The sequence below is a fragment of the Squalius cephalus genome, assembly GCF_949319135.1.
Source record: "Squalius cephalus genome assembly, chromosome: 15".
In the NCBI taxonomy this organism is placed as follows: domain Eukaryota; kingdom Metazoa; phylum Chordata; class Actinopteri; order Cypriniformes; family Leuciscidae; genus Squalius; species Squalius cephalus.
In genome coordinates, this window is record NC_137136.1 from 32,060,896 (window position 1) to 32,081,512 (window position 20,617).

General features: G+C 36.8%; 3 protein-coding genes across 3 annotated transcripts in view; 1 reads left to right on the plus strand and 2 right to left on the minus strand.

Annotated features, from left to right (window-relative positions):
• Positions 1–889, minus strand: part of ibtk (inhibitor of Bruton agammaglobulinemia tyrosine kinase) — a 43,858-nt gene extending 42,969 nt beyond the window's left edge. The window contains exon 1 of the mRNA XM_079895662.1: positions 750–889. The gene's annotated coding sequence lies outside the window, so the exon portion shown is untranslated. The remainder of the gene's footprint in view (positions 1–749) is intronic.
• Positions 1–20,617, minus strand: part of ube3d (ubiquitin protein ligase E3D) — a 255,586-nt gene that overhangs the window by 156,946 nt on the left and 78,023 nt on the right. The gene's annotated exons all lie outside the window — the stretch shown is intronic.
• tpbg (trophoblast glycoprotein) lies at positions 9,161–11,486 on the plus strand. The gene has a single exon (XM_079894173.1). It carries the CDS (start codon positions 9,309–9,311, stop codon positions 10,458–10,460), a length of 1,152 nt encoding a protein of 383 aa, XP_079750299.1. The 5' UTR covers positions 9,161–9,308; the 3' UTR covers positions 10,461–11,486.

The window sequence follows — 20,617 nt, forward strand, 5'->3', positions numbered from 1 at the left end:
TTGACCTAAAAATATCAAAATTGAAACTACTGCGGAAAAAAAGACACCTACATCTTGGATGCCCTTGAGGTAAGCTAAAACATGCCAAAATGTAATTTCAAAGTGAACTATCCCTTTAAATAAAAAAAGATCAAATCTATACAAAATAGGCATTAGAAAAGTAGTAAAATAAATGACAAAATAATGCAAAGTTTCTATATGACCATGTGACCATCACAAAAAAAGAAAAGAAAAATTGAAATCTGTGAACTAATTAATGAAAATAATAAAAAGTGCACATAGTTGAAGAAACAGCCCAGCATTATCAAGTGCCACACTTGGCAGAGCAGTAGTTTGACACCTTCCCAATCCCTCCATCAGCTAAATATGGCCTCAGTCTTGCATCAGTTTCTGGATATTTCATAACTCTGTGACCCTAAATCCAAAATCCAATACTTTAAATCACAAATTTGAACAAATAAGTCTGTTGAAAGCGTTTGTTTACATTTGCAGACTGCAAACCTCTCATGTAATGTCAGTCAGGGACAATCAAGCTACACACTCATCAAGCTTTAATATGTGGTGAAAATGAACTCGTTACAGCACGGGACAGTTCGTCAATATCAATAACAGGACATCTGAGATGTGTGACGAAGTCTCTGTTCTGAGTCACTGACACATCATCATGATTTTTATGAACCATATTGGGCTGAACTATGTACTGAAAGACTGCCAGATTAAAAGACAACGCGCTGATATCTCTCACTCACCTGACGCTAGATGAAAGAAAAGGCCATGTTAGTGTTTTTCCCTATGCGACAGATCCAGAGAAACATCTTTAAAGGAAAGATTGGTGTTTTGCGGTAAATATGTTGCAGCAGAAGATACTAGTCGATTAAGTAAGATCTAGAGGCGGAGGCACACAAGAGTAAAACGAATTCTGATTGGCCCATTAGACACGTATCCTTACATTTCATTGGACAATTCACCTTGCAGCCTTGTATTGTTATTTGTGATAGGACAGTTCGACATGTAAAAGACTTAGCAGTATATGACCAGTCTTGCACCTGTGACACAAATTTTAATGGAGGCACTCAAGTAATTTATGATTATGCATCCATGACGGACTAGCGAGTTGGCAAGGGAGTCCCCTCTCTTACGTAGGCGCTGTGGGCGGGGCTTACGGGGCATACCTTCCACAGGAGTCACATGACTATCACGTCAACTAGATAATTAGTATGTTTTTTTTAAAAGAAGGAAATCTCTCAATTGCTTTAATTCTTTCTTGCACGAATAAGTGTGTATTAATAGCGGTGATTAGAATGGAAAATTATTCAAATGAAACATCATCCTTATATATTTTTTTTTTCTTTTAGACTGCCATTATTTTTTCTTTTATTATGTTTTTATTAGGCTATCATTGAAGCTGAAGAGTTTATAGTACCTCTTCAGTACTGACTTATTTAATATAGTGTGTGTATATATATATATTAGGGCTGTCAAACGATTAATCGCGATTAATCGCATCCAAAAAGTTTGTGTTTACATAATATATGTGTGTGTATGGAGTATAATTATTTTCTATATATAAATACACACACATGCATATATATTTAAGAACAATGTGTTATTTATATATAAAATATTTATATATAATATAAATGATATATAATATAAATATATATACACAGTATATACATGCAAATATTTCTTAAATATATAGAATTTATATATAGAAAATAATTATACACCGTACACACACATATATTATGTAAAAACAAACTTTTATTTTGGATGCGATTAATCGCGATTAATCGTTTGACAGCCCTAATATATATATATATATATATATATATAGTACCCTGCCTTGTATTTCGGCTACAGTCTTTATTGATTGTATCAAAACTTAATTTAGGTGAATTTAGGTAATTTAGGTGAAATATTCCAAGTCATCTCAATAGCAAAAATAATTTATGTAAAAAAATAAGTACTCGTGTTTATAAGGTTTCTATTTTTCTATTAGTATAGTTACCTGTCTAAAACATCATCATTCTTATACTTTTTTATTTTTTTATTCTATTATTAAAAACAAGCGTATAGCACCTCTTCAGTACAGACTTATTAAAGGCCCACTGAAGTGCCTTGAAACTTGCAGCATTATTCAATTTGGTGACATTACGTAATTTCAGATAAATCCCATCACATAGAGCCTCTTTCACCTAGCTATCATCATATAGAGACTGTGTCTGTTCCCCGAATTTGGAAATCCAAAAAACGTTTTAACCCATCTAAGGTTAAAAATTTAATTGATGTTCAACAAATAAAAAACAGCTATAATACAGATGAGCAAATGCTAAAGCTTCACTGTAAAAAATGTTACTGCTATTTACTTAAAAAAATTATGGTAACAATATTACACATAATATTTTTGAGTAGTTAAAGCTTGATTTCATTCATGGAATCTACCTGAATAAATCATGTAAAACGCCCTAATTTATTTAGTCTATGACACACAATTTTTTAGTGAAAATGTGCTTTTTTATTTGAAGTATTTTTTATTCTCAAAATTGTGTGAAGTTAAGTGAATGGATATGACCTGTTTATATTTAACTTTGAGATATATTGTTTTATAAAAAGACTGTATGCTGCTAAAACAGCACAGAATCAAACTTGTTACTGCACTATCATTAGAAGAGTTATTGCTACATGTATATAACAACATGCTTCATAATATAAAATAAATGCTGTTATTCACAACCTAACCATAAGCCCTACTCTTCTGCACAATGGTAACGATCGAAACTTTAACATAATAGAAACTCTTTCAAATGTCAAACATACCTGAACATTAAACATTAACAGATGTTTCCCTTTACTCAAAAACACATGAAATAACACTTAATTTCAAGATTTACTCTCCATTTCCAGCCATGTGCAAAGCATGCTGGGAACAAACAATGGTGTCTCTAAATAAAACCGCATAAATGAGCTAATTCTCTTAAAATAAATAGGTAGCCCCTTTTCCTTAATTTTATGAGGTTTATCAGTTCCTCAATTCAAGCCTTAAAATTGTGTATGTTTCCTTAAAAAAAATAGGAAAATGCATCTCTTGGTGTTATTAGTGAAATTTTCTCAATATTTTCAATAAAACCCTAACCACAATTTTCTTAATAAAATATACATAATATTTTTAATGATCACCTCAATTTTTTTAATGAAAATTACAAGACTCATGATTCATTTTTTACAGTGTTGGGTTGCTGAATATTCGATCGCTTACTTCAAAAGCACTCATTGTTAATGATATGATTTCAGATAATAACCTAGATGCGCTGTGTTTGACAGAAACCTGGCTAAAACCAAACGATTACATTACTTTAAATGAATCAACCCCGCAAGATTACTGTTATAAACATGAGCCTCGTCTGAAACGCAAAGGGGGAGGTGTTGCTGTAATTTATAGTAATAGTTTCAAAACCACTAAGAAATCAAGTTTTAAATATAATTCTTTTGAAGCATTGGTGCTTAATGTAAAAATATATAGTATAAATGATAAATCACGTTTGAGATTTATGCTGGCTACTGTATACAGGCCACCAGGGCACCATACAGACTTTATCAAATAATTTGCGGACTTTCTATCAGAATTAATATTGACTGCAGATAAAGTACTAATTGTTGGTGATTTTAATATACACATCAATAATGAAAAATATGCATTGGGATTGGCATTTAAAGACATTGTAAATTCAATTGGAGTTAGACAACACGTGTCAGGACCTACTCATCGTCGTAATCATACTCTAGATCTAATATTATCACACGGAATAAATGTTGATGCCGTTGAAATTATGCAGCAGAGCGATGACATCTCAGATCATTATCTAGTCTCGTGTAATTTGCATTTAGCCAGGGCTGCAAAGCCAACTCCATGTTTCAAACCTATCACTTCTGCCACTAAAGATTGCTTTATTAATAATCTTCCTGATCAGTTTCATCATCTCAGCATCCCAGATAGCTTAGAAGAACTCGATATTGCAACAGAAACTTTTAACTCTCTCTTTTCCAGCACTTTAGACACAGTTGCTCCGTTGCGCTTAAAGAAGATTAAAGAAAATAGTCCAACGCCGTGGTACAACGAGCACACTCGGGCCCTTAAGAGAGCAGCCAGAAAAATGGAGCGCAACTGGAAGAAAACAAAACTAGAGGTATTTCGCATTTCATGGAAGGAGAGCTCAATTACTTACAGAGAGGCTTTAAAAGCTGCTAGATCTGCTTATTTTTCAACCCTATTAGAAGAAAATAAATATAAACTAAACTAACGAAAAATAAAGCTTCAAGCCCAGAAGTTTCCAAGCAACACAGCAGTAATGATTTTATGAACTTCTTCACTTATAAGATTGATAATATCAGGGACAAAATTATAACTATGCAACCGTCTACTACAGTATCGCATCAGGCAGTGCATTGTAGCCTCCCTGAGGAAAAATTTGATTCATTCGTTGCTATAGGAGAGGAAGAATTTACTAAACTCGTTAAATCATCTAAATCGACAACATGTATGTTAGACCCTATACCGACTAAGCTACTGAAAGAAATGCTTCCAGAGGTCATATATCCTCTTCTTAATATCATTAATTCATCCTTGTCTCTAGGATACGTACCAAAAACCTTTAAGCTGGCTATGATTAAACCGCTTGTTAAAAAAACGCAACTTGATCCTACAGAATTAGTCAATTACAGGCCGATCTCGAATCTACCTTTTCTGTCAAAGATATTAGAAAAGGCAGTATCCTCACAACTGTGTTCCTTTCTTGAAAGAAATGATATCTGCGAGGATTTCCAGTCAGGATTTAGACCGTACCATAGTACCGAGACAGCTCTCGTTAGAGTCACAAATGATTTGCTCTCATCATCCGATCGTGGTTGTATCTCGCTATTAGTGTTACTCGATCTTAGTGCTGCATTTGACACCATTGACCACAACATTCTTTTAAATAGATTAGAACATTATGTTGGCATTACGGGAAATGCACTAGCATGGTTTAAATCATACTTATCTGACCGTTATCAGTTTGTAGCAGTAAATGATGAGATGTCTCATCGATCACAAGTTCAGTATGGCGTACCACAAGGCTCAGTACTAGGACCGCTGCTGTTCACTCTGTACATGCTACCCTTAGGAGATATCATTAGGAAACATGGAATTAGCTTTCACTGTTATGCTGACGATACTCAGCTGTATATTTCTTCAAAACCTAACGAAACTTACCAATTCACTAAATTAACGGAATGCATAGCAGATATAAAAAATTGGATGACTCGTAATTTCCTACTTCTAAATTCTGAAAAAACAGAGTTTCTAATTATTGGACAAAAAACTTCCTCACGTAATAACCTAGAATACTGTCTAACACTTGATGGCTGCTCTGTTAAGTCTTCGTCGTCGGTTAGGAACCTGGGTGTGCTCTTTGATACCAATCTTTCATTTGAAAGTCACGTGTCTAGTATCTGTAAAACTGCATTTTTCCATCTTAAAAATATATCTAAATTACGCCATATGCTCTCATTGACAAATGCGGAACAATTAGTTCATGCGTTCATGACCTCAAGGCTAGATTATTGTAATGCTATTATGGGTGGTTGCCCTGCACGCTTAATAAACAAACTACAGCTGGTTCAAAACGCAGCAGCTCGAGTTCTTACCAGAACCAGGAAGTATGACCATATTTGCCCGGTTCTGTCAAAACTGCATTGGCTCCCTATTAAACATCGCATAAATTTTAAAATATTGCTGATTACTTACAAAGCACTAAATGGTTTAGCTCCGCAGTACTTGAGCGAGCTCTTAACGCATTATAGTCCGTCACGTCTATTGCGATCTCAAAATTCCGGCCAGTTGATAATACCTAGAATATCAAAATCGACTGCTGGCGGTAGATCCTTCTCCTATTTAGCACCAAAACTCTGGAACAGTCTTCCTAACATTGTCCGGGAAGCAGACACACTCTGTCAGTTCAAAGCCAGATTAAAGACACATCTCTTTGACCTAGCATTCACATAATACATTATAGACTTCTATAATTTAATGTTAGGCTGCATAGATTAGGTCAGCTGGAACCGGGAACACTTCCCAAAAATCCTGATGTACTCGTTACATCATGAGAAGAATGGCATCTACGCTAATTTTAGTGTCTGTGTTTATCCCAAGGTTTTCCTGCAGCCTGCCGGATCCGGGCCATATCCAGATCTGACGAAGGACCTTCGCCTGGACCGATGACAACGCAGTGCTGAAGTGCCAACTAGTCTCTCCCTATGGAGGATCCCTCTACCACTCTAGAGATAAGGCGTTGTCGGGAAAATTCGTTTCGCGTTCCTACCCCAAAGCAACAAAATAAAATAAAATTCTTTATCAAAATTTATAAGGAAAGACAAGTATTTTGTTTAGGCTTGGCTTGTAGGGAATTCCAAACCTGCGTATATTCAAACGCACATAACTATAGAACCCATTCTAAATGCGCATGTGAACGCCATCAGCGTTTCTCACAGGTTCGCGTTTAAAGTCTGTGTAGAGAGAATGGTGTCGTCTTAGCGGCCCTTAATTTAATAACAAATGATCGTTGCGACAGAAGCAAATCAATCAAAACTAACTTTAGATGGAAAATAACTTAACTCTGCTATAAAGCCAAAACAATCTCTGTTACCTTAAATTATACGCTTATCTCTGTGAAGCTGCTTTGAAACAATCTACGTTGTTAAAAGCGTTATATAAATGAAGATGAAGATGAAATTTCCACTGAAACAAGAAGACAGGGCGGGACATATCGAACAGCTCCTCCCCTTTTTTTAAATAGCCAATAGTGTTTCGTTTATATCATAGGTCAGCCACTGCCAGAGCCATTGAGCTCGATAAAGCCACAGTTTCCTCCTAATCTCTAACCGTTTCTCTTCCTAATCTCCACCATATTGCTTTAAAAATATAGCATCCTGTGCAGAATTCAAATCCGATATGTTTTCTGATCTGCGCCGACTCGCGCATTTGATCCGCTCTGTGCTGTCGTGTCTCTGGACCGAAGCTAACTGTGTGCGCGCAGTGGTGGTTCATGCGACTCTAACGTGAAACCAGACTTCATTCTTATAGTAAATGTGTGAAGTGAACAAGTGATCGATTTCAGCTGCAGCTACAGTGTCTTTTTATAATGTAGGGGGCGGAGCTTCAAATTCTAAAGAGCATTTGATTGGACAGAAAATCTGATGAGAAGCTGAAATTATGTCATCAGAAGTGAGAGACTGTAAATTTGGAAATGCGAATTTTGTCATTGTTTTAGAGCACACTAGTTTATAGATAACAACAATGCTAACATATTCACACTAAAAGCCAAAAAACTAAAAATTTTATTTCAGGGGACTTTAAATACATATTTATTTATTATTTAATTATTTTTTTTCCCGGTCCTCACAGACAATCACTCATAAAAAATAAAGTTATACATAATAACCGAAAAAGGTGTAGGCTGAAGCCTCTGCTTATTAAGCCTACCCTTAATTATCAATCAAATGAGCTGCACTTTTTCACTGGTAGTGATTAATACAAGACACACATACATCAAAATATATATGTATATAAAGAAAAAAGAAAGAAGAAAAAAAAATTATACACATTGAATTAAATAATTATTTACCACCTTGTTTTTAAACATTTTCTTGAATTTACAAAGTGAATTACACAATTAGAATTCCGTATGCAAATTATTCCATAGATTAACCCCTTTGACAGATATGCATCTATTTTTTGTATTAGTTCTTGCCCTTATTTTTTTAAACATATGCATTCCTCTTAGTTTATACTGACTTTCTCTTATTTCAAACAGCCTCTGGATACAGTTTGGAAGCAAATTATTATAGACTTTATACATTGTCTGTACAGTACAGAAATTAACTAAATCAAAAAATTTTAAAGCATTTAAATTACTAAACAATTGATTAGTTGGTTCGTGATAGTCAATGTGTTTTATAATCCTTATTGCTCTTTTTTGTAACATATATATTGGATTTATATTGGTTTTATATGCATGTCCCCAAACCTCCACACAATAGGTCATGTATGGAACTATGAGCGCACAATACAAAATATATAATTAATTTTCGTTCAGAATATGTTTAGTTTTATGTAATATTGCAATGGATTGTGACATTTTTCTTTTTACATGATTAATATGTGGTTTCCAGCATAATTTGTGATCTATTATAACGCCTAGAAATTTATTTTCATATACTCTATCTATTTCCTCATTGTTAATCCTAATTTTAACTTTATTAATACTCTTTCGATTACCAACTATTATGAACTTTGTTTTACTTAAATTCAATGACATTTTTTAAGATTATCAATTCAATTTCCACTGTATTCAGAAGCTCTTCCAATTTTTTCCCTGAACAATATAAATTAGTGTCATCAGCAAACAAAACCATTTTTAATATGTTTGACACTTTACAAATATCATTTATATACAGTACAAACATTGCTAACATATTCACACTAAAAGCCAAAAAACTAAAAAAATTATTTCATGTGGACTTTAAATACATATAGCACCTCGCCCGTTATGATTACTTGTATTTATAGTGTCTATTTGTTATATCATAACTATATTTAGTTATTTAAATGAATCTACTCGTGGCGTGTTTATGCCAAGAACGTTTTTATTTCCTTGTAGCCTACATTCCCCCGAAAAGAATGTACCACCTGGCTGGAAAACTTCACAACTCTGCTGCTGCTGGTAGCGTGTGTGGTCCTCGACGCCCCCCGTACGCGTGTAATGGTACAGTCCGGTGAATAGCGTTCAGTGTGGATCCAGGGAGCGGCGGGGGAGACTCATTTACCGCGAGCAGCGCGAGCGTTGCGGGACGCTGAGATGAAGAGCCCCGAGAATAACTCAACAAACGCGGCGAAAACACGTTTATAGGTTTGTGGATCTACTGTGCCCTTTTTAACATATCAAGACCTTTAATAACAAATCGTTATTGTTTTGTACAGGAATCGCTCGTAGGATTTGGGCACTAACGTTACTTTTGGTGGAACTCATGAAAAGAAGAGAAACATATTTGGAACTTGAAGAAACGTGCGGTTTTGATGCACTTGAACTAAACCCATCTCATCCCTTTTGCTTGGTACTGGAACTGAGGAGGTAAGGAAGCTCATCCTGAATGAAAGAACAAAGAAAAATGTGAGACTTTACGTTCAACGGTCGTTTGAGAAGCGCGTTCGCGTTCCTTTCATCTCTGTGGAGAGAATTGCTTTCACGCAGTTTGATTTATATCGCTTCAAAATGTCCAATGGTGGATTATTGCGTTTGCTTCAACTTCAGGGGAAACAAAAGAATATGTGTAACCTGACTCTCTGTGTTGTACTCATCCTGACGTGTTCCTGCTCATCTTTATCTTTTTCTTTATGTCCTGCCCATTGCTCGTGCGAAAGCACAGTGGTGAACTGTGTTAGCCAAAACTTGAGCTCCATCCCACAACCCCTTCCAGAAAACATCACCACACTTAACCTCAGTGGAAACAATATAAGGATTCTGAACAATGAATCTTTCCCCAAGCCTTTGGAGCATTTAACACACCTTTATGTGTCTGGAAGCCAAATGGAGCAATTGGAGTCTATGGTGTTTAAAAACTTGCCAAGTCTGCGTTTACTAGACCTCAGCAACAACAGGATTTTAGAGTTTAATGTTGAGGCTTTACCTCAAGACAACAAGATTGAGGTTTTAAACCTCAGCAAATCCTTATACAATCACTCCTACGTGCGTGTGTTTGCAGATATCTTCAAACGCAGCCTATCTAAAGTTTCCCATCTTGATTTGTCCAATAATGACCTGGTGTTCCTTCCGGAGGGCATATTCACAGATTTGTCAGACTTAACTGTTTTGGATTTGAGGAACAACACCCTTGTTTCATTCAGGAATGATACATTTGTGAATCCTGCACTTAAAGAGTTGGACTTAAGAGACAACGCGTTAAAAGTCCTGTCAAACGTGACCCTGGCGGAGCTCAGTTTGATCCCTGATTTGCGAGTCAGTCTCTCAGGAAACCCCTGGCGCTGTGATTGCGACATCGAGGACATGTTGATTTGGTTAGAGAGACATGACTTTGTGGTGGACAAATTAAACTTGACCTGTTCTTACCCCAAAGAACTGAAAAATGCACCACTTCTACATCTAGAACAACCACATATCCCGTGCTGGAGCAACAATGGAGATGTGGATCGTGCTCTGGAGCCCTCATATGTGTTTTTGGGGATGGTTCTTGCCCTCATTGGGGTCATTTTCCTCGTGGTCCTTTACCTTAACAGGAAAGGGATCAAGAAGTGGATTTACAATATCCGAGACGCGTGCAGAGATCATATGGAGGGATACCATTACAGATACGAGATCAACTCAGACCCACGGCTAGCCAACCTCAGCCTCAACTCCGATGTGTGACGAGACATTCTTGGAAAACTGGCTTGCACAACTGGCACGCAATGATCTGACTCTAGCTTTGCATGAATACATATATAACTGTAGAGGTTTGCTGTGACATGCATTCTTTTCTGTCGGATAGGACGGTAACTGGATTCTGCAAGGATCAACCCTGTTATGCTCGCCTTCAGCTCAATCATATATGCTGGTGTGTTGCTATAATGTTGTCCAGTGATGCATGAATCAAGAACATTTACAATTCATATTTCCCTTTTTTATACAATGGATGATGGGACTGTGGATGGGTTTGTCTTTTCTGATGAAATCCGAAATTCTGATTACAGAGTAACCGGCAAAATGTCTGAACAAACTGGAATTGTTTAATGTTATTTTTATAGCTTAATTCATTTCTTCTGCAAAAAAAAAAAAAAAAAAAAAAAATACTGCCATGCATGTATTTAAGTATTTTTTCATTGATGTAAAATTATGGCAATATCCACTTTTTTATGATGAGTTATTTGGTTTTATATTTACATTTGTTGACTGGACATAGATCAACTTTTTTCTCGGGATGCCCTGTTGAATTAAAGGTCTTGCACTGATCTTTTTTCTCCAGTCCAGTGATTTTTAGGTTTAGAGAGGTGCGTAAAGCTAATGACACTTCATAACCACTACTTGATTACATTATCTGGTAAATTGATCACATATACCCAGTTTCACATTGAAGACTGTTTTAAAGTATTTGCAAAACTGTTTATTATCCTTCAGGCCGTGAGGATAGACCACAGTAAAACAGGGCCTTACATCTACTCAAGGTGCTGAAGCTGAAGAGATTTGCATAACAATCAAAAACATCTGTTTGTGAGAGGCCTAATGCGGATCCTCACATAATATTCATTCATGCGACATTCATGCAACGGTAATCATGCCTGATCATTTCCAGAAACAGAACTAATAGCCAGCATTTATTAGCTTGTTATTTGTGATGTTTATGCTTGTGAAGCACTGCACATGAGTTAGCATGAAATTAAAATGGACTTCTTAATGCATATACCCTGGTCTTGTTGGGCATGTTATTTTGAAAAATTATTTTTTTTTTTCATTTTTATCAGTGTAATCATTTTGTTATCTCTGATACACAATTTTTATTCAGCTGACATCAGAAAACTATGAAGCCCCTTAGGGCTGTTTTTGTAAAAAAAAACAAAAAACATATATATATATATATATATATATATATATATATATATATATATATATATATATATGTATATATATATATATATGTATATGTGTGTGTGTTTGATGTTTGATGCATCCTATCTCATTTTTTTACCGTCACCTTCTCCCTCCCCTCGAAACCACCTCATTTCAATCTTTTACACAACACTCACTTGTAATGATTCAATTAATTTCTGATGGAAAAAAAAAAAATCTCATTTAAATTATGTTGCATTTGCTAATATGTTGGACTACACAACTAAAAACAGCATTGCATTGCACATTGACTTGAGACAAGCTATGCTCTCATATGTTGGACTCATTGGCTTTTCTGTCCATAACATGCAGGCAGTGGTTTGATATTCAACAATAAGAAAATATGCTGTAAAATAATGTTACAGATGGTGTGATTTCAGTGTATAACACTGGTAGCAGAACCTGAGCTGAGTGCCATATGAGCTACTTGTGTGGCCCACACAAACAACAGCAAAAATATACATTTTATTCCCATTCATCATTTTACCCAAACAATTCTCTGCTCTCATTTATCTTTGAATGATGGGGGGAAAAAATTCATTGTGTAGCTTGCCACAAAAAAAAAGAAGAAAAATAATGATTTTGTGTTCAATAACATGAAATATTTATTAACAAAGTCCTTGTTTTGTCTGTAGTTTTATATTGATTCGAATTATAACCATATTCCTGGTTTGGATGTCGTGACATGAACTCTGATCAGGTCCATGAAGTTAACCGTCCATTACACATTTAGCATTCAAGGAATGCAGTGTATCAGTATGTGTGTTAACTGGCAATTGCACCATTGACCTTGGCATTGCAATTGCCATTTGATCTATGCAGGCAAACATCTTCCAGAGTAAGGTAAAGTTCATCTGTTTCAATGCCACATTTGAAAATAACTCCACCTGAAAGTATATTACCACCAAACTAAAACAAACAGCATCATGTGCCTCCAATGAATGGGCCAAGCATCCACATATGTGCACTTGCATAGTATGTTTGTGGCCTAGTGTTGCATTAATGACAACTTTCCAGCTGTTTGATGGATTGTTGACATCGTTGGTCTGAGCAAGAGCTTGATGGCTGCTTCAAATGTGGCTCTTTGTGTTCAGTTTAATCTGGCAGCCGATGACACTCCAAGGATTCGTCTCTCTTTCCCTGGAGGAAAGGGCTTGGTCGCCCCTCTCCAGGGAAGGAACAGGTGCTTGCTATCTCACGTTTCCACGGTGACAATCTCGAACTTATGAACTCTCTGTGCGGCAGGTGACTCTCGGCAGACTTTTAATAACGAGTTTGAGTTACGTAGCTCAGACATGCTTGGTAGAGCAGGCGTAATTTGGATGGAGCCATAAAAGCTGGTGTACAAGAGAACCTTTAAAGGAGGGAGGGAGGAGGGGGGGGGGGTGCTTTCACTTTGCTATCCTCTTAATAACCCCTTGTGCATAGTAAACCTGGACTCCAAATAGATGAAAGTAGCATTGCATATTTCAGCGTTTTTTCCCCCTACTTTGTCTTTTGACACTGTAGTAGAATCTGCTTATTTTCCCATCACTCCCAGCTGCTTTTGTCCTCACTGTGTTGTCATCTGTTTTCCAATCGATGTGTTTACTGTCCGTTTAGTTTGAATGTTTAACCAGGAATACATAGCCTGCAGCACTTAATTCACATTCCCTTTTATTATTTCATTCTAGGGCTTGCCTAGGCTCGCAAAGCAGGGACATGGCACAGAGTCTGGCCCATAGTGCAGCTTATTCACGCCCACTGGAAGAGGACGTCATCTGACTGATATGTAAAGACTGGACCTGTCAAAATACCCAGTTTTTTGGGCTTGGCCACTTGAGTTCACGTGACCGGAAGTAAGGCTGCGCTTAAAAGTATTGCTAAGTTATGAAACGCATGCTGTTGCTGATGTAGAAAAGTTCATGCATTCACGCCTTCAAGACTAGATTACTGTAATGCATTACTGGTGGGATGTCCTGTAGGCTCCATAAACAAAATGCAGCTGGTAAACTCCTTAACACATAATTTGAGCATATTATTACAATTTTATCATCACTTCATTAGCTACCTGTTTTGTTCTTTAGAATGATGTTGTTTTGGTTGTTTGCTGATATTTTATTGATCCTTTACAGGAAATTACATTGTCATGGCAGTTTCAACACACTCACACACACACACAAAATCACAGCACCACACATAACAAACAAGTCATTTCTACTCTGCACTGATCTGCAATATAAAAATGAAAAAGAAAGATATATAAAAGTTAACAAGAAATAAGAAATGAGCTCTAACGTACTAAGATAAGAATGTGCAAATGATGTTATCATAGCACATTAAACTATCTGATAGAAAGGACTTCCTGCTGCGCTCAGACTTGCACTTTGGTGCGATCAGTGTGTGACTGAAGGTGCTGTTGGTAATCACCCGAGGGCCTGGAGTGGATGTGAGGAATCGCTCATTATTGATCTCCGCTTAGAGAGTATTCTTCGCTCCGCCACCTGCTGGACTGTGTTGAATTTAGTCCCTACAACAGAAACAGTCTTCTTAATCAGTTTGTTGATTCTGTTTCTATCTCCCCAGCACACCACAGCACTGGCCACCACTGTCTGCTAGACGATAGGGATGGGCATTTTCTTGCACTTAACTGCATTTCATGAATAAAGTGACTCCAGGCATCACTGCAGTGCGTTTCAAGTCCAGTTTCACTTTATTTCGCCGGTCTGGAAGGCGTGCTGTCTAGTGCTAACCAATCAGACCTCAGGAACCACTCCAAATGCTGCAATAACCAATCAGAAAAAATAAGAAATATATTTTTTAAAGTTAGGGCGATCATCGTTTTCATGATCGATCGTCACTGTCATGAACGAGTACTCTTACCCATCCCGAGTAGATGTTGCACAGTAGGGGACGACAGATGTTGAATGACCTCAGCCTCCGTAAGAAATGAAGTCGGCTTTGACCCTTCTTGTACACCGTCTCCATGTGGCTCTTCCAGTCCAGCTTGTTGTCAAGCTGCTCACCAAAGTGTGCTCACTGTGGCCGGAGACCATCTCCACCTCGATGCCCTGGATGGCGATCGGAATTGATTGTCCTCCTCCTCCTAATATCCACATCCATCTCCTTAGTTTTTGAGATGTTAAGGTGGAGATGGTTGTGTGTTGCTCCAGACCATAAAGTCCTTAATTGTTTTCCTGTACTCCTCCTCACCTCCCTTAATTACTGATGAATAGATTATAAAATACTATGAAGCACTCAGTCTAGATTCTCTCTGTTTGATCTTCTATCATGCCTTAATCTGAAACACTCATTACGGTTGCAAAGCCTCTGTGGATCTTCTCTGAAATAACCTGCCTAGAAATGTTTGTTACCCGCTCTCTGTAACGATGCATGCAGGGAAGCTGAAGACAGAAGACTCAGGTTCTCACAAAACACTAGTAAGTTTAATTCATATTCAAAAAGCAAGCAAACAGGCAGTGCAAACACATCTAAACATAACAGAGACTGGGCCAAGGGTGAGGCTTAAATGACAAACTGAAACGAGCTAATAAATGACACACAGCTGAAACCAATGAACTAATAATGACGGAAACCATGGAAACTGAACAAAGGAACATGAACAAAACAGGGAAACAGATCAAAAGCAAGCATAACCCTGACACTATCACAGTTTATAGCGTAGACTAAAGACTAGTATAGATTTCATAATATCACTCTGGTTTTAGCCTTTACTGACCACTGCCTGCGTCTTTAACTTTAAAGACATTAAATTAATAATTTTCTTTACAATTAAAGCATTGTCATCATAGACATCTTTGTTTTGAGGGTTTTTGTTCTTTTCTTCATAGTTGCATTTGCTGTGTTTACAAGAGGTAGTAGGTAGTAGTTGACGTAGTTGAAAAGTTATAATTATTTTATTACTTATGATTACTACTTTGTTCGTATAATTATTAGAATGTCTAAAATTGACTATCGAAATAAAGTGTAATCAGGGATTATTATTATTATTATTGTATTAAATGTATTATTTAAGATTATTTTTGAAAATATATTGTGAAAATCTTAAAAAAATTAAATTGATTTGTCTCAAATGCATATAGTGGCATATATACTGACATACTCATAGAGCATCCCTAGCCCTAATTCTAGATCCCATGTCGCTAATTATGACATTAAGGGAAAAGCTCCTCCTGCTTAATATGGAGTTATGATGCATTTTACAGTGCCAGTTCATCCCTCCCTGCTGAGTTTAATTAAATGACCATTACAATAAATGAATACAAATACGTGTCGACAGCCATGCCATTCTATTGAGGCAAGATTCCTGGGCTCCACAGGGATAACAAGAGAACAAAATGAGACATGTGCCTGCAGAAAGGAAAGAATGGCCTTCATTTATTCTGGTAAAACACTGTTCTCAACCCTTAAAATAATATCTTGAAGTTTCCAAGAAAGGTCAGCCATTACTGTGAACAGAGGAGAACTGAAATTCCAATTTGAATGGGTTTGGGTCATAATTGGAAGGCATACTTACTTTTTCAGTCAAAGTGAGTGGTATGTCGTTACCATTTCCACTTTCTAGCCTTTTATACCTGCAGAAAATAAATTCAGAGGACCTATTACCACTTAAAGGTCCTGTATGCATTTTTTTTTTTACTGTACTAAAGAATAAAAATACCATATGTTTGCAGATATTTAGGAAACATGTTAAGTTCACATACACGTTTCTCCAAAAAACAATACTACAGCCAGATATTTTACTTTGAAATGTGCGTTCCGTGTCGGGTTGTCTGTTTTTGTCAACGCTATCTCACGACCAATTCGTACGAATGAGTAAAAGGTGGCTAATTCGTACGATTTGTCTAAACCCTGATAGGTAGGTTTAGGGGCGGGGTCAGGTGTAGGTCATTCGTGCAAATTCATACGAATTGGGCAAGTCGTGAAATATGTAAGATTTAGCAAAAATTTTATGAATTTGTACGAGTGAGAATTGCAGTGAGATCAGGTTGGGTCTGTGTGATCCCGCCCACTGCCAATTTACCCGATAGTATTTCGACAACCCGGGATGCCAGTTGGTGAAAAACGCAGCATCAAACTGGGCCAGAGATCACAGATTCTACCTGGCCTTTTTTAAAAAGCCTCTGCATCCATCTAAAAATCTCTAGGAATGGGAGGATATTAAAACACGGCCAAATCAACTCATCAACTTACGTAAGTCTCCGTGCCTTCCTTTGTCAATTGTGGGGACGGGGTAAACAACCCTCCAATATTTTTGAATTTGGACTGCAGTACCCATTTCAACCGATAGCTGTCAATATTCCATAATGCACCTTTAAATATGTGTTTGGCTGCAAGTTAAAAATAAGGAGATATAGGGAGAAAACGCTGAAATTAAGTGTTGCTCTAAATGTTGAAAATTAAGTTTTATTTTATAGGGTTTTTTTTTAGTAAAGAATTGTTAGTGTTTAATGCTGTTGTGTTTGACATTTGTAAAAGTTTCTGTTAAAGGTGCTCTAAGCGATGTTGGGTGAGGTCACTTCTTGTTGACGTTCGAAGTATTGTCAAACAAAACGGAGGCTAGCTCGACCCTCCCTCCTCCTTTTCTGACATGGCCTACTCCAGTTCTTGTTAAAACACACTAGACATGCAAATGATGTGCATTTTAGGCACTTTTTGTGTGAAATCATATTTATTTTGTCCATCAAAAGTGTGCTTTCACTTTAATTGAGCATGAGCAGCGAAGCAAAAATAGACTATTAAAAAAAATAAAAATAAAAATTCACTATTGCTCACGCGACTCTCCTGCTTGACGCTCACGCGCTGCTCCTGCTCGCGGTGTGAATGCAATCATTGATTAACATGCAGCAAGCCGGAAAAAAATACACGCTGCTCACGCGCCTAAAAGATTAGCATTAAAAGTATAATGTTCAGATAGGCTATGCAACAAATTATTATAATGCTATTTCATAACAATACTCATAATAATATAAATATTGTTACATTTTTTAATCGCTTTTTTATTTCTTCCAACTTGCTGAGGCCCCCCGGCGCCCCCTGGCCGCGGCCCCCACTTTGAAAACCCCGGGTCTAGGACATCTCTCTTCTAGCTAACTTCCCTCTTCATGCTTCTCTCTCCTCTCCCTACACCCCCCTTCATGTGCACGCGCACTAACCCCCCAACCCCCACCCCCAAATCATTCTTGTCGGTTATTGGCTGGAACACTGTTTGTTATGTTTCGTGGTCCAGGTTGGCCCAGTTTGTTTTTTGTTGCCGTTTGTGGAGCCTGGGCAGTCTACAGAGACTGCGTTTTTTTACAGTGTGTTCAGGGGACAGGCAGCTAGCGGATAGTGAGGAGATGTTTGCTGTATGTGACAAAAAAGGTTTCAGCCTAAAAAAACGTGTGACATCGGCTTAGAGCACCTTTAAGTGTTTGTGGTTACCAAATGTGCTGAAGAATGATCTTGTGGTTAATTTGTGAGTGGTTATGAGTGCTAAGTGCATACATGTCAGTGTTAACCTATAAGCAGAGCTGAACTGTTGGCACAAATCCAGCCCAGCTCATCGCACAAGAGCCCTCAACCCACTTTCAAGTACTGTGCTGATAGCGACATGCTGCAGCCACATTTCTGGGGGACGTCATGTTATGGTATTTAAGATTTCTATTTTTAATTGATCTCGATTACAAGATGCCTACACGTTAACCTTTAAAATGTAGTTGTGCAGTGCATAAAGTTTCAGGGAGAAACAGTTTCCTTTGGAGGTGCATTCATACACAAACCCTACTGGACATCTTTAAGTATTATAAAGTATTTTTAATAAAGTATCTTTATCTCTCTTTCTAAATGGTCACTTTTGAAGGATTAAATACACGTTGGCCCCTCGTTAACGCAAATCATTTATCAATATGGATGTGAGCGATGGCTACAATCAAATCTCACGTCAGGTTTCAGCTCATGTACGCAAGCTTTTGAGTTAGCGTGATTGCCTGCAGCATAGTAAATCTGGAGAGTTGTAATGAGCATTTTGTTAATTTAGATTGTTTTCCTGACCGGCAAAAATAGCACAATTTTTTTTTATAAATAACATGCTCCACAAACAAGTTCACAGAAACTGAGAAGGCAGAAAGTGCATTGTTTTCTTTATCTCTTTATTTTATTAAATCTAACTGATCACGCAAGCGCCTCACACGTGCACACACAACATACCAGTTCTACCTTTGCTAACTTGACATTTCAGCGAGTTTATCATCAAACCAAAATGTAGTTAACTAAACATAAAAGTTACACTGCTCAAATTAAAAGGTAATTGTACAGCGTGCCCAACCAAACACATATTTTGGATGAATTAAAAATTTTCAAGGATGATGTTTTACGTGGATATTGGTTAGGACATGACTAAAATGTGTATGATTAGCTATCTCAACTCTACACCCATCACACAACGAGTCTATATTTGGGGGAAATTTTGCTAACTTTGCTTTAGTGTAGGCGGTAGAATACTTTAAATTGAATAATTGTATGTCTATTGTGGCTATTATATATAAAAAAATAACAGCCCAATCATACATACTATAGAATGGTGCGCAAACAAATTTATAAGGAAAAACTGTAAATAATAAATCAGCTCCATATTGGATTCCAGCGATCAAGGGATTAGTGCGCTCAGTTTAAACACATTGTAAGGGTTCTGCCAGTAGTGGGCGCTCGTGCAATGTAAACAATGACGTACATCCGAGTGAACGAGACATAGGGAAGTTTGCGAGGGAAGGGCATAAACAATTGGACGTGAATTTTAGAGCATGGCGATTTAAATGACACATTTTTTTGAGCCGCCACATTTATTATCAACATACAATCATTCAAGTAAAACAGCAACAGCTGACCAATGTGTTTTACAACATCAGATAAAATAAATAAAAGGCAAAGGGGAAAAAAAATGAAATTTTTATTGATGAGAATTCTTTCAAATTTCTGAAAGAGAAAAAAAAATCAAAAGACAATTAAATCAAATTTAAACATCATAAAAAAGAAAGAAAAAGGAAGTAAAAAAAATAAAATTCCCAAATAAAATCAGGGACAAAGTAGGCTATAACAAAAAATGGAAAATCAAAATGACCAACAGAAGTCAAATGCAAAAATGTGTCATCAAGGGACATTAAAAGCAATAGAAAAATTTGTTTTAAGTAAAGATTAAAAAATCTGTAATGTAGGTGCAGATCTAATGTTAACTGGTAAACTGTCCCAGAGATCATTCATGGGATTGGCAACATACAAATGTTTCATGAATCACATGTGAACCCTGTCGTAAGATGATTTCTGTATTTCTTTTTACGTTAGTTTGATAAATGAGGCCCATTGCATCAGCCTCTTTCTGAGCAAACTCTAATAATGTGTATATGTACTGGATGAAGCTTCATTATCTCTGTCTGTCCTACTTCGAAAAAACCAGACTGATGTGATTTCAGATAGACTAAAATGTTTACAGCTCAGCATTAAACTCGGAAGACTGGTGGAAATAATTTGCATGAGTCATATGGACTAATTAAAGTAAATATGGTCTCTTTGGAGTTTGACAATAAATTAGCATCCACTGTCTTTCTATGAAAAAGAGCAGCTTGCGCATTCTGCTTTGAAAAGAACATAATTTGCAATTGCAACAGCATGAGGCAGAGTAAATATTAATTTTGGGGAAACTGTCTTTTTAATCAGTAAATGGGAAGTGAATACACAGCATATCTTTACAGCCAGGGGGTGTCTTTTTTAAGTTTGACATGGATCAGATAGTGTGACTAAGCATGGGTTTGTTCTCTGCTATATACAGCCCTATTTGGACAGGACTAGTTTTCCATGAGGAGATAAATCACCTACTGTTTTATTTATTTTTTAATATTTCCTTTTCACTTACTCCTCTGAGAAATCTAATCCTGTCCAGATAAGTG